This window comes from Mesoplodon bidens (assembly GCF_964165515.1).
Source record: "Mesoplodon bidens genome assembly, chromosome: 10".
Classification (NCBI taxonomy): Eukaryota; Metazoa; Chordata; class Mammalia; order Artiodactyla; family Ziphiidae; genus Mesoplodon; species Mesoplodon bidens.
Genome location: NC_138172.1, coordinates 67509146 through 67523280, shown reverse-complemented (window position 1 = coordinate 67523280; position 14135 = coordinate 67509146). Strand labels below are relative to the sequence as shown.

The window sequence follows — 14135 nt, the reverse complement described above, 5'->3', positions numbered from 1 at the left end:
GGCTGGGCAGGTAAGAGGGGCTGGAGAAGCCCACTCTGCTCTCTCCTTCCCTCTCCAGGGGCAGCTGGTGCCATTCCAGAACCAGTGTAAGAGGGAACCTAGAGAACCTATGGTTAAAGGGCCCCAATTCAGAGGGAAAATGAAGCCTAGAGGGATGCAACCGACCACCCGACACCCCCAGCTGGTGGGTGTCAGGGCTGACGCAGAGGCAGGTCTCTCTGCCAACCCCCAGCTCCTGCTGCCTCTTGCCTCTGTAACAGAGTTTCCTCCAGAGACAGCGCCCTGCGTCAGAGCACTCCGACAGCAGTTTCTCCAGGAAGGCAGCCTGGTGCTTGGCTTCCTTGAGGGAGTTGCCAGAGCTAATCTAGAACCCTCTCCCCTCAACTGGAAGCAGCCCACCTTGGTCCCTATCCAGGTAGGTTACCTGTGGCAAAGGCCTTTCCACAGCTGGGGAAATCACACCTGTATGGACGGTCACCTGTATGAGCTCTCTCATGTACCTGTGAGGACAAGCAATCATGTAATTCAAAGGGACAAGGGTATGAATGGGCAGTTTAGTTCTCGTTAGGGCCCGGAGTATCAGCATTGGCCACCTCCTTTATTTTGCTTCCTCTTCAGCTGAGATGTCCCCTCCAGAGACCCTTCCCTGATTCTCTTCCCTCCTGCATTCTTCATGTGTGTCAAAGCCCTCTGTGCTGACTTTTCTGTACACTCATCTCTTCCTTCCAGGAGGCAATGAGCAACTCGAGGTCAGGGACCAGTTCCAGTCAAAGCGGGAAGGCAGAATTACAGCCTGCTGGGAAGATGGCAAGGCTAAAAGCTCTCTGCGGCAACCTTACCTTTAAGTGATGAGCGGTGGTATAGAGACGCCCACAGCCCTTGTAGCCGCAGCGGAATGCTCTGTCCCCAACCTGCTGTCCTTTGCCATTATGGGGAGCCTGGCTGTCATGCAGAACCTGAGGAAAAAAATCTTGGGGTCCCTATATGTATTCTCCTCAATGAAAGGGAAGGGGTAGGACACAGGACCCAGCTGGCCCCTTAAGACCCAACAAATAGGGTTAAACCTACCAAGGGGGAGAAGTGCAACCTGGGTGACAGATCCAGACAGACGGAACAGACACCGGGGCATGTTGCAGAAGAAATGGGGCTGGCCTGTGGAGTCACCACCCAGCTCTGATGGATAGAGGAATGACTAAATGTCATAGGGGCTGTGACAGCTTTGGGAGAAAGGGCATCTCCTAGATGGCTAGGTAAGGTGGGGGAGGAGTGGTCTGAACAGCCACACTTGAGCTGGGTGGTGACTCCACACGCCAGCTGCCCCTTCTTTTGACCACCAACCTGGGAGGCGCAACTCTGGACATGTTTATCCTCTGATGGGAGGAGATCCCTCCCTCCCTGGGGGAAACCTGTGTTTGGAAGGGGCATTAACAAGTGGCTTGCTGTGGGGATGAGCTCACCTGCGTTCACCAGAAGTGAGGTGGTCACAATCAACAAACTGCAGAAGTGCCCAGGGCAGGGGCCCAAAAGTCCCACCAGAAGCCTCAGCTCTAACCACGGAACCCGGCTAACTAACAAGTTGTTCCCTTCCCTTTCTCCTGCGAACACCCTTTTCACACCAGCCTCTGGCTTCGTGGAGCCCTTACTGTTCTTCTGCTTTCCTGGGCAGAGCACTGCTGGGACTGCCCCTTAGTCTTTGTTTCCGGGACACTATGGCCTTCCAAGGAGCTCCTGAAACAGAACTCCGGAAGTCGTGGTGAGCAGGACACAAAAGAGGGAGACTAAATCCATGGCAAGGTCTGTCTAGTCAGCTCCAGGTCAAGGGGTCAAGCAGCTGACAAAGTTTCATGGATACTTAAGCAGCTGGTGGGTGGCAGGAGAGGGTCACAGGTGGCCAGGCCTGCTCGGCAGGCTAACCGGCTCAGGCGTTCGGATTTCATTCCCATGTCCCACTGGCTCTTGAGGTAATCAAGGGAATCAAGGAACTTCAGGGCTGGAAGCGACCTCTGAGATCATCTGGCCCCATCTCATCGTATGAGACAGGAACAAGCTGAGGCCTAGGAGGGGAGTGACTTACCCAAGGTCAGACTAGGTAGAGGCGGAGCCAGCACAGATCTCAGCGCTCACAATTTAAAGCTCAGTTGTCTTTCCAACATCAGTAAGCCTCAAATTAAGCTTCTAAAATACACCTGAAGGAACTGGAGTGGGAGTGGGCATAGCCCAGAGGAGCCTACTGCAAAGTTTTGTGCTTCAATTTGAAAAGACACGAGGATTTCCTTTTCTCTTTTATGTTACAGTCACATTAGTTTTATTATAAAAATAACTCCCCCCCAATCTTTGGGTAAAACGGGTGTTCCAGGAAGCCCTGCCACATCTACCCTGAGGCGCTGCTGTCCATGGGGAGAGGGAACACCCTGGTTTGGAAAGCTCACAGATCTCTGTACCGGTTCCCCCTACGGGCAGGACCACAGCCCCAGTAGAGAGAGCTTAGACTGACTGATGTTTGGAAAGCCAAGATCCTTTTTCTTTGCAGCTGAGCTACTGTGCAAGCCTTGTGTTCCAAGAATCCCAGCTGCTCTGTTACATCTGCTCTTGTCACTGCCTACTGAGGTTATTTTCCCAAATGACTTAATGAGTCGCAGAGAAGAAATAAATACAAGAACATCTGACCTCGGTGGACTGGAAAACTAATAAAATTCCCTGGCAAGGCAAGAGCTTTCTCAGACAGAACAGCCAAAGTGAAGCTGGGCCTAAATTCCCACCGTACGGATATCGCTGTTTCCTACAGCTGCCTTCCCTCTGCACAGACAGCATAAACAAGCCTGAGTGTACACAGCTGTCGGCGGCCCTGGCCAGGCTGTGATGCTTATCCGAGACGATGACGTGTGAGAGATAAGTCGGGGGAGCCAGTGTGGAGGGGCAAAGGGAGCAGCCCCGGCCATGTCCAGGCACAGGACTGCCCTTGTCCTCTAGAAAGGTGGCAGATTTGGCAGGGCCAAGAGAGCTCACCTTGCTGGCGTACTGCTCCAGGGCCACCACTGTGTCCGCGCTGAAGCCCTCATCATCCTCTGTGGCCAGGTCCTCCAAGCCCACCTCTGTCTGCACAGCCAGGATGGTGCTGTTGGATGGCACAGCCACGGGGTGGTGAATGTAGGCAGTGGAGCCATCTTCCAGCTGGACAGCTTCCAGGGCACTGGGGTCATAGCCCTCTGCAGGGAACATGCGGTTAGCCCAGACGCTGCACAAGGGCAAAAGACGCGGCTGGGACCTGGGTTTTAAGGTAATGAGAGGTACATACACCAAGGAGGCTTTTAACCTCGGGTTTCTCCTGGTCCCTCACTTTGGCGATTCACTCTGGCCGGCCTTCCTTCTGGGGCAGCCTCTCCTAAAGATGAGGTCTCCTATGGAGTACCGGCTGGGAACTCACAAGCTCTGTGAGGACCCAAAGGGACCATCATCTTGGCCTAGATGACCACAAGAACCTCCTAACTGGTGGCCCCTCACCCCCTAGCTCCCTCCAGGCAGCAGAGCATCCAGAGGGATCTCTGCAGGACACAAATGCGATCACGTTACCTGAGGCTCTAAACAGTTCATCCAGGGTCCATCTGTCTCAGGATAAAGACCAAAACCCTTATCCTGAAGCTCCAGTGCTCTGGCCCCGGCCTCTCTATTCAGCTTCATCTCACCGACTCTACCCTCACCCCCAGGACCTGAGCTCCTAGTAGTTCCTTGGACGTGTCATTCTTTCTCCTCGCCCACCCTCGTTTCCGGACAACACATGCTGTTCCTTTTGTCTGGGGTACTGAACCCTCCCTGCCACTGCTCTTCCCCAGCTAAGCCCACTTCACCCTCCAGCTCTCGGCTCAAGTGTCACTTCCCCAGAGAAGCCTTCCCTGAGCCTGAAACCCGTTTGCAATGATCAGTTCATCATGATGGTTCATTTCAGGCCTATTTCCCCCCTAGATTTTAGGAGAGTAAGGGCTATGTCCGACTCTGTTCTCTCTTGTATACTCCACACCTAGTACCATGCCTGGCACGCAAGAATTGCTCAAGAAACTACTTGTAGAAGGAATAAACGATTATTCTTCAATACCTTAAAAGCTTAATTCTTAAAAAAATGATAGTTAAGTTTTTAGTTCTGGTCTCTGATGACATCACTGGGTCCTATTTAAAGCCCTAAGAATCTGTGGCTGTGCTGGAGCCAAGCCACCATCAAGGCCCAGGCTACAGATCCCCATGCTCAGCCTCCCGGGGGGCAGAAACAGCTGTTCCTGTGGTCCACGCCAGGGAAGGCAGGCGAGCCTGCTGATCCAGGTGAGCTTGGAGACCACAGCTCCATGTCTCTGCCCCAGCTCCCAGGGTGCACAACTCCAACCCCCAACCTCTGCCAGTTCTGTTTCCCTTTCTTCTTGCCAGTCATGATAACTGTGACCCCACCTTTGGGTGTGCGGTGTATGTAGGCCATGCTGCCATCTTCCAGCTGCACGGGCTGTCCATCCTCAAAGGAAAGAGGTTCTGTAACGAGAGCAATGCCTGCCTTTCTCTGGAGCTCGGTGTCACCGAGGCGGGTCCTTCAGTGGGGGCTGCCTGGCCTGCCTCATGAGGCAGGGGTGTCTCAAGATGCCCTCACCTTTCTGCACTGTCACTTGGTGAATGTATGCAGTGGTCCCGTCCTCGAGCTGGATCACTTGCCCTTCAAGAAGCTTCTCTCCTGTGGAGGTGGAAATGGAGAGAAGCGGGCCAGGCCCAGAAGAGGGCTGAGGGACACATGCCTGTTTTAGCAGAGGCCTAGTGGAGGCACAGACCGTGTGTCTAAGCACAGGTGACATTCTCGTTACCTCATTCCCTCCCTCCCAGGCCTGTGCCTCAGAGGTACCGGGGGTAGAGACATCCTGCCATGAGGAACCCTATGGTTCCCAGCAGATTCCCTTCCTGTCACTCACAGGAGGAGCAACTTCCTTTATTATTCTACCCATACCTGGCAAAGTGGGGACTTCCAACCTGGCAGTAAGCTGCTGAGATTGAGCTAAATGGCAAAGGATGCCCTGAAATGTGGGAAGGCCCCAGTGCGTCAAAGTTCAGATCTGACTCAAACTAACTAAATCAAAATACATTCCCTTGGGGCTTCCCTGGTGGCGCAGTGGTTGGGAGTCCGCCTGCCGATGCAGGGGACACGGGTTCATGCCCCAGTCCGGAAAGATCCCACATGCTGCGGAGCGGCTGGGCCCGTGAGCCATGGCCGCTGAGCCTGCGCGTCCGGAGCCTGTGCTCCGCAACGGGAGGGGCCACAACAGTGAGAGGCCCATGTACTGCAAAAAAAAAAAACAAAAAAAGAAGCATTCCCTTGTCTCCCACCGTGGCAGCATACCAAGACCTAGACCCTCTGATAAGGCAATATAGCTTAGAGGTTAAAAGCAGTGGGCTCTGGAACCAGTCCAGGCGTCCTGGGTTTGAATTTCAGCTCTATCTCTTACTAGCTGTGTGATCTTGGACACCTTATTTAACCTTCCTGTGCCTCAGTTTCCTCTTCTAAGAGCAAAAGGCTCTTAGGTTTAGAATTAGAATTAGATAGGCCTCTCCTTATGTCCAGTGAGTTTGAGAGGGAGAAGGGGTAAAGGAAGTGAGAAAGGGAAGAAGGAAAGGGAGACCGAAGACTTAATGACAAATGCTTTCTTTGTTCCTTTCTTTACAAGTTTCAGGTTTAGGAATTTGAGCTCCTATGATGTGGGAGAAGGACCAGACAGCTACTTCTGGTTCACCTCTGCTGATGTCTCCCACTCAGGAGAGTTCCCAAACTTGTCCCCAAACTGAGTTTTCTTGGGTCAGTAACTAACGGTTCTACAACCCAGCCAGAGGCAGGTAAGGTGGAGACAAAGATAAGCAGCAGGAGTGAAAGGCAGTTGAGATGAGGGGAGAGCGACTCCCCCTCTTCCCTCCCGCCCAGCAACCAGTAAGCTACCCTGCCTTTTAACACTTTAGCTGTCCTGGCAAGGGCACCAGTACATGGGGTTCTGAAAGTATCATCAGAGCTTCTGCTAGCAGAGTGGGTACTGCTTCAAGGCGGGAAACAAGATGTTGAGAAGAGTTATTTGGGAAAAAATTTCAACCTAGAATTTCCTTTAACAAGCAGAGATGACAATGGGGAGAGGCAGTGGGGAGAAGAGCTGACCGTCAGGGCCCTCGTACCCCACTACAGAGGTGACTGTATGTTCTGGTTTGCCTGGAACGGTGCCAGCACCTTTATTCAGAGCACGCTCTTCCACTCTCCGAAGTGTCGGCTTTGAATAACAGGTTTCACGCTTACCCTAATTATAGGTAAGTGTCATAAAATTTTAGGGCTTCCGGCTGGCTAAGCTGGGCCCAGGCAGAGCTGCCTGCTGACAGAGATGAAAGTGTCCTGGTCAAGAGCGTCAGAGGAGCTCACCAGCAAGAGAGATGCCTTTCAGGACAGTGAAGTTCTGGTTCCTGAGGGCCAACTCTGCTCTCAGCAGTGTGAAATCTGTTGTGAGTGTGTATGTGCACTCATGTAAGCACACACTACAGCACCATGGAGGAGGCAGAGAACAGAGCCAGGAAGAGTGACAAGAAGAAGATATAAACGGAGAGGTGGGGGAGGAAGAGAGATCCAGACATAAGAAGACAAGATGTAAGAAAAGAGTGTGGCTTTCTCAGGCCAAGTGTTGCCACTTGTTTTTTATTCGTTCAGTCAACCATTAATTCATAACAGAAGACTGAGGCATGGGAAATACCTGGGTCCACAGAGTAAACACAGCCCCATCTATAGTTCCTAAGTTCTTCCATCCCACTGAGACTGCTGCAAAGGGGCAAGACCTGTGATGGGAAGTCTGCAAACAGAGGGTTGCAGGCTTCACAAGTATTCTAGAGAAGTTCCATTACCACGAAAATGAAGCCAGCCAGACCCACACATCATATGGAAAGAGCTTATTGATGAGTTTAAGGGGCCTCTTTGTCATCGTGAGGAAGCAGATGATTTAAAATGAAATCAACAAACAATTTATCTGTAAGCTTGGGACCTGAAATACATTTTGACAATGTGTTGAAATGAAGGAGGGCAATGTTACAATGACAGTGCAGTCATGTGGATGGCAGTGCTTACAGAGTCCAGAAATGACAAAATAAAGAGTAGGAATGAGGCGGTGTTTGGCTAGTGCTGTCCAAGAAAGACACGCATGCCATCTGGCAAGCCTGAGAATGCTGGCGAGAAAGAAAGAGGCTGTCAGGATGGTGAGTGTCCCTGGCCAGAAGGCCCTGCCCTTCAACAACGCTCTGTTCTGACTCCACGCCCTCCTTGAGAATCTAAATTGCAGGTAAATCTGAATTTCAGATAAACAATGAAGTTTTTTTTAGTACTTGGTGTTATTATGTTACTGTTTTTAATATTTAATCCCATGTTTATACATGTCTTCCTCATGCAGTATGTGGAACATGCTTAAACTACAAAATTATTCGTTGTTTATCTGTAATTAAAATTTAACTAGGGCTTTCCTGGTGGCACAGTGGTTAAGAATCCGCCCACCAGTGCAGGGAACATGGGTTTGAGCCCTAGTCCGGGAAGATCCCACATGCCACAGAGCAACTAAGCCCGTGTGCCACAACTACTGAGCCTGCGCTCTAGAGCCGGTGCTCCACAACGAGAAGCCACTGCAATGAGAAGCCCGCGCACCACAATGGAGAGTAGCCCCCGCTCGCCACAACCAGAGAAAGCCCACGCACAGCAACGAAGACCCAACACAGCCAAAAATAAAAATAAATAAATAAATTAATTAAATCAAATAAAAAAATTTAACTGTGTGCCCTGTATTTTTATTTCTGGTCACCCTAGTGGGGTCTAAGGCATGAGATCTATGCCTGGGTGCCCCCTCTGAACCTAGAAGAGTATCTTGTACATGGTAGATGCTCAGAAGATAGTTTGACTGCTTAAACTTGCTTAAGTTAAAATGAACTGCTTCTAGAAAGCACTGAGAAACTGGAAAAGCAGGAAGTCACAACCAGCACTGTGTTCAACCATTCCAGAAATATTTATGAACCACTCACCACATGTAAGGAAACCTGCCTTTCAGAGGTCTTGGCTCCTATAGCTAGGCTAGTCTGATTTTCTAGCCTGCCTACGTGGCATTTCATTTTAAGGAGTTCCCTTTCCATCAATCACCTTGAGAGATTCTCATGCACAGCAGGTTATGGCAAGCAGGCTGGAAGGCAGGGTGGTCATGAGACTCTGGGACGGGGACAGGGCAGGATTCTGAGGTCCCCGGAAATACCTTTGATAGCTTGCTGGACGTAGGCCGTCGTCCCATCACTGAGGGTCACCGTCTGCAGCCCCAAGCTCTCCATGGCAAACTCCTGCTCGTACACTCAGACATGAAGTTGTCTTCTTCCCAGCACTGAGAGCCACAGCTGAGGTGAGAGATTTCCTTTGGCGTCACAAATCTGAGAAAACGGACAGTGTCATATTATGAGCTGCACGGCTTCCTCCTGCCGCAAGGACACACAGGGACAGTGAAGGAGGCCAGCCAAGAAGAAAAAGAGGTGAATTCTTCAAAGTAGAGAACTATGTTGGTTTTTATTAAGAGAGTTCAAAATATACACACTGAAGAATTCTAAAGGTTGAGCATGCAAGAGAAGCATGCCAGCCAAACTGATTGTAAAGTAAGATTTCATTAATCAAAACCCACTTTTAAACTCGCTCCCCTTAGAAGGGAGCCCCGCTGACGGCAGGGGGCCAACCCCACTGCTGCTGGTTCTCTGTGACCATTCTGACATCTCTCCTGTGCTCAGATCTATCCATTCACCAGCCTTGTAAATATCACACAGGCATCACAAACAGCACAAGTCCCCAACAGAACTCACAGTGCTCCCCACCCCAAGAACTGTTCCACTCCCAGTATCTCCTATCCCAGGGGTGGCATGTCCAGCCACACAGCATCCGTGAGGGTCATTCTTTTTTTTTTTTTGGCCACATGGCTTGAGGGATCTTAGTTCCTGGACCAGGGATTGAACCCAGGCCCTGACACTGAAAGCACGGAGTCCTAACCACTGGACCACCAGGGAATTCCCAGTAGGGTCATTCTTGATTCCTCCTTTTTCCTGAGAAGTCTAGGTACACCACCATCTTACATCATACACAAAAATTAACTCAAAATGGATTAAAGAATTGAATGTAAGACCTGAAACCATAAAACTCCTAGAAGAAAACATGGGTGGTAAGCTCCGTGACATCAGTCCTGGCAATGATTTTTTCAGATATGTCACCAAAGCAAAGGAAACAAAGGCAAAAATAAACAAATGGGACTAAAAAACTAAAAAGCTTCTGCACGGCAAAGGAAAATCAACAAAATGAAAAGGCAACCTATTAAATGGGAGAAAATATTTGCAAATCATGTATCTCATAAGGGGTTAATATGCAAAATATACAAAGAACTTATATAACTCAAGAGCAAAATGCCAAACCATCCAACTGAAAAATAGGCAGATGACCTGAAAAGACATCTTTCTGAAGAAGATATATAAATGGCCAAAAGGTACATGAAAAGATGTTCAACATCGCTCATCACCAGTGAAATGCAAAAAAAAAAAAAATGAGATATCACCTCACACCTGTCAGAATGTCTATTACCAAAAAGACAAGAAAAAACGAGTGTTAGCAAGGATGTGGAGAAAAGGGAACCCTTGTGTGCTATTGGTGGGAATGTAAATTGATGTAGCCACTATGGAAAACAGTATGGAGGGTCCTCAAAAAATTAAAAATTTGATCCAGGAATTCCATTTCTGGGTATTTATCCAAAGAAAACAAAAACCTTAACTTGAAAAGATATATGCACCTCCATGTTCATTGCAGCATTATTTACAATAGCCAAGACATGGAAACAACCTAAGTGTCCACTGACAGGTGAATGGATAAGGAAGCTGTCACACTCACACACACTCTCACACACACATATACACACACACACACACACACACACACAGAATGGAACATTATTCAGCCACAAAAAAGAATGGAATCTTACCATTTCGACAAGGATGTACCTTGAGGAAGGACATTATGCTAAGTGAAATAAGTCAGGCAGAGAAAAAACAAACACTATGATCTCACTTATATGTGGAGTCTTAAAAAAGAAAATCTGGGCTTCCCTGGTGGCGCAGTGGTTGGGAGTGCGCCTGCCGATGCAGGGGATACGGGTTCGTGTCCCGGTCCGGGAGGATCCCGCATGCCATGGAGCGGCTGGGCCCGTGGGCCGTGGCCGCTGGGCCTGCGCGTCCGGAGCCTGTGCTCCGTAGCGGGAGGGGCCACGGCATTGAGAGGCCCGCGTACCGCAAAAAAAAAAAAAAAGAAAATCGAATGGATTCATAGATACAGAGAACAGATTGGTAATTGCCAGAGGCAGGGGTTGGGGGTAGGTAAAATGAGTAAAGGGAGTGAAAAGGTACAAACTTCCAGTTATAAAATAAGTCCTGGGGGATGTAACGTACGGCATGATGACTACAGTTATTAATACTATAATGCACATTTGAAAGTTGCTAAGAGAACAAATCTTAAGTTTTATATCACAAGAAAAAAATTCTGGGCTTCCCTAGTGGTGCAGTGGTTGAGAGTTCGCCTGCCAATGCAGGGGACACGGGTTCGTGCCCCGGTCCGGGAATATCCCACATGCCGCGGAGCGGCTGGGCCCGTGAGCCATGGCCGCTGAGCCTGCGCGTCCGGAGCCTGTGCTCCGCAACGGGAGAGGCCACAACGGTGAGAGGCCCGCGTACCGCAAAAAAAAAAAAGAAAAAGAAAAAAAATTCTGTAACTGTGTATGGTGCCGGATGTTAATTAGACTTACTGTGGTGATCATTTCACAATATATACAGATATCGAATCATTGTTATACACCTGAAACGAATGTAATGTTGTATGTCAATTATACCTTAATTTAAAAAATTAAAAGACAGACAAAAAAGTCTAGGTACCTAATTTCAGATGAGTATCACCTTGCACCTCTTGACTAATGTAAGCGCCTCCTAACACATGTACTCAATAAATTGTTGCCTGTTTCCTATTCATTTTGTAATACTGTGTCAGAATGTCTATGTACAGATCTAAATCTACCACTCCCTTGATTACAACTCTCCAGTGGCTTCCTATCACCCTAAGGATTCATTCTCCTTGCAGGCAAGGCTGGTCCCCTTACAAGTCCCTGCAGCCCTGGCTACTGCCTCTTCCTGGCACTCACAATCCTGGAGTCACCTACTTCAGTACTTATCACTGCCTCTTTAACACATGTTGCCTATACAAGACTTTGGGCTCCAGCCTGGTTCCTGGTTCACTGCAGGCTCTCCACAATTCCTTGTTCAGTGACTTACCAGGTCCCTGTGCTAGGAGAGAAGCGCTGGAGTGTCCTATTGGCAGCACTTGCTCTGCGTCTGCCGTAGTACAGAGCGTACTAGAGCCTCTGCTCTAGGCTCAGGGGTTAAGATTCTCTTTGCCACCCACCCATAGAATTCTCCTAGACCCGGAGTCTGGACTTCCTGCTTGTCTCTCACTACCTGCCAGCTGATCTTCTCCATCAGTGCTGCCCAAACTGTTTTCACATCAGGGCACCCAGAGAGGAGGATATTTGTATGTCACACTTTGGATGCTGCTGCTTGAAGCCAGGAGCAACCAGCTGGGGCTTTGGCAGCCCGAAGGGCTGAGTGGATCAGTATTTTGACCTAACTATAGCCCAGTTGTGACACACTGGTTGGGATACTCTACCCTAGACTCGGCATCTCCACTAGAATTATTCATTCATTCTGTCCATAAACACTTACTGAATGGGCTAAGCTCTGGGGATAGCAATACTACTACCACTAACAGTGAATACTGCTGGAGAGCTAACCATGTACTAGGCATTTACGTATAGTAACTCGTTTAATCCCCAAATGGTCCTTTAATTAAATACTATTATTACCCTCATTTTACAGTTGAGGGAGTTGAAGCCCAAGCCGTTAACTTGTTCAAGGTTGCACAGCTAATAAATGGGAAGAAGAGGATTTGAATCCAGGCCATCTGGCACCAGAGTGGGCTCTTAAATAATCTACTCTGCTGCCTAATACAGAGGTTTTTAGCTGGAGTTTATGAACCCTGAAGCCACCTGGTAATACTTTTTTGGTGTGTGAGCTTGTACATTTTTCTAAAGAGGGGAGAGTCCATGACTGTCATCTGAATCTTACAGGGATTAGAGGAGGTAAAGAACCACTGGCCTAGGAATTCCCACATCTGACTCCTCTTCTTTGGTCTATTAGGATCCTGGCAGTGACCCCAATGTTGCCCAGAGTCCTGATAACCCCCACATGGTCCCTATTTCGTGAAAGCTCTGGTCCTGGCCTCTTTTCATCTGCTTCAGGACCTTCAACTTTCATTCTCTTGATCAGGGAGAGAAGTTCTTTTGGTAACCTGTTTTCATATAAACAGCATTGTGTCAGAAGTAAGAATACACCTGAGAGACCTAGGTCGGAAAACAAAGCAGACTGTAGGTTAAAAGGGATTACAAAATGGCCTCAGATCTTTATGGCTGGGCCCTGTGACTGCTGAAGCAATGGTTGGTTTGATTTAGTTCATCTGTATTCTATTGAGACTTTCTGAGGAAAATCTGTGCTCATCTGTGTTAAAAACACGGGCTCTGGTGTCAGCCTTGGTTCTAATCCAGACTTTACCTCTTTGATGCTGTGTACCCTTGAAAAGTAACTGAACCTCTCTGAAACTTAGATGCTACTTCTAAAAAATGAGGAAAATAGTGGCGTCTTCTTCAAACGTTGCTGTAAGGATGAAATGAGGTCACATATGTCAGCATTTAGCACAGTGATGGCACACAGGAAGTACTCGAGAAATTCTGGCTCTGAGGAAGAGGATGGAAGAAGAACCTAAAGGGATGTACTTTTGAAGCAATGGGTATTTCTAAAACAGCCAAGAGTACTGGCAACAGCTCGGGACCAGAAGTCTGCAGAAAGGCTTTTAACCTTGATTCTACCTTCTGTGACTGCCTCTTAATCTGTTAAATCAAGTGTTGGTCCAAATGACCCTAAAATCCTTTCCATTGTTCGTGCTAATAACACTTATCAAATATATAGTCCTTAATATGTGTCAGCTGCTGTTCAAAGCACTTAATCTATATTAACTCTTTTAATCTTAAAAATAATGCTATGAGGAAGTAGGCACACTATCCTCATTTTACAGATGAGGTGACTGAGGCTTAGAGGTGGAGTAATTTGTCCAAGGTCCCAAAACTAGTTAGTGCTGAAGCCAGGATCAAAGCCAGGCTGGCTGGCCGCAGAGTCCATACCTCTCAGTATCTGGTGCATTTCTTCCTTTTGCTAATCCACTGTGACACAACATCAGCTCTCAAAATGCTTGAATACTGGTTGTTTAGCTTTCATCTCACCCACTGCAACTTAAAACCAGTTCTTCTCGACCTGACCACATGGAAAGAGGGAATAGCTGGTAGCCACATTTCCCAAAATAACACTTTTTAGACTCAAAGAAAACAAATCTCCACTCTTTTACATGTTCTCATGTCCAGGCTAAATACAGTTTTCCTCCTTAAGCCTCATAATATACACCTTTAAAACAGTCTACTCTTGCTCTCCTACCTTTCCTTGATCTCTGAAGCTGCTTTCCAACAGAGCCTGACGGCAGGTGAGGAGAAGGTGCTTCCTGGCTGCCAGGCACGTACAAGTGTCTAATTGCCATTTTTCTCCCTTTCTTTTGTTAAATGATGAATTTCCTGTGCCAGTACTAAACCAACAACAGTGACACTGGCAGAGCCAAAGAGAGGCTTGTGACTGCCTCAGGATGGCTGGGTCTGGGCAGTTCCCGCCTGTACTTGACATTTCAGATTCATAACTCCCATGGCCCTCTGAGAAAGAGTAGGGGGAAGGGGGGAGCAGGGGCAACTGCTACGTTTTCTCCTTGGAGGGTGTAAGTTATACCAGATCCCTAATGACCTGAGCTGGGTATAGGGGAGAGCCAGTCTGGGGGAAAGAGGGGAGTGGGGAATAAGAACATGACAAAAGGTAGGGATGAAAAGGGAGACTGACACTCCCAGAATTAGCAGCAAGTCCAATTCCTGTTTGCTGCATTTTTAAATGAACTTAACCTA

General features: G+C 48.5%; 1 protein-coding gene across 6 annotated transcripts in view; it reads right to left on the bottom strand.

The window, feature by feature from the left end:
• ZNF76 (zinc finger protein 76) overlaps window positions 1-14135 on the bottom strand; it is a 32544-nt gene that overhangs the window by 4838 nt on the left and 13571 nt on the right. For all 6 annotated transcript variants that reach the window (XR_014016789.1, XM_081245326.1, XM_081245325.1 and 3 more), the window contains exons 2-7: window positions 8277-8445; window positions 4628-4708; window positions 4435-4512; window positions 3007-3206; window positions 840-956; window positions 425-500 (exon numbers count right to left, since the gene is read on the bottom strand). Coding sequence is in view for 5 of the 6 variants with exons in the window: in XM_081245326.1 (XP_081101452.1) it covers window positions 425-500; window positions 840-956; window positions 3007-3206; window positions 4435-4512; window positions 4628-4708; window positions 8277-8349 (625 nt within the window). In the remaining variant the exon portion in view is untranslated. The remainder of the gene's footprint in view (window positions 1-424; window positions 501-839; window positions 957-3006; window positions 3207-4434; window positions 4513-4627; window positions 4709-8276; window positions 8446-14135) is intronic.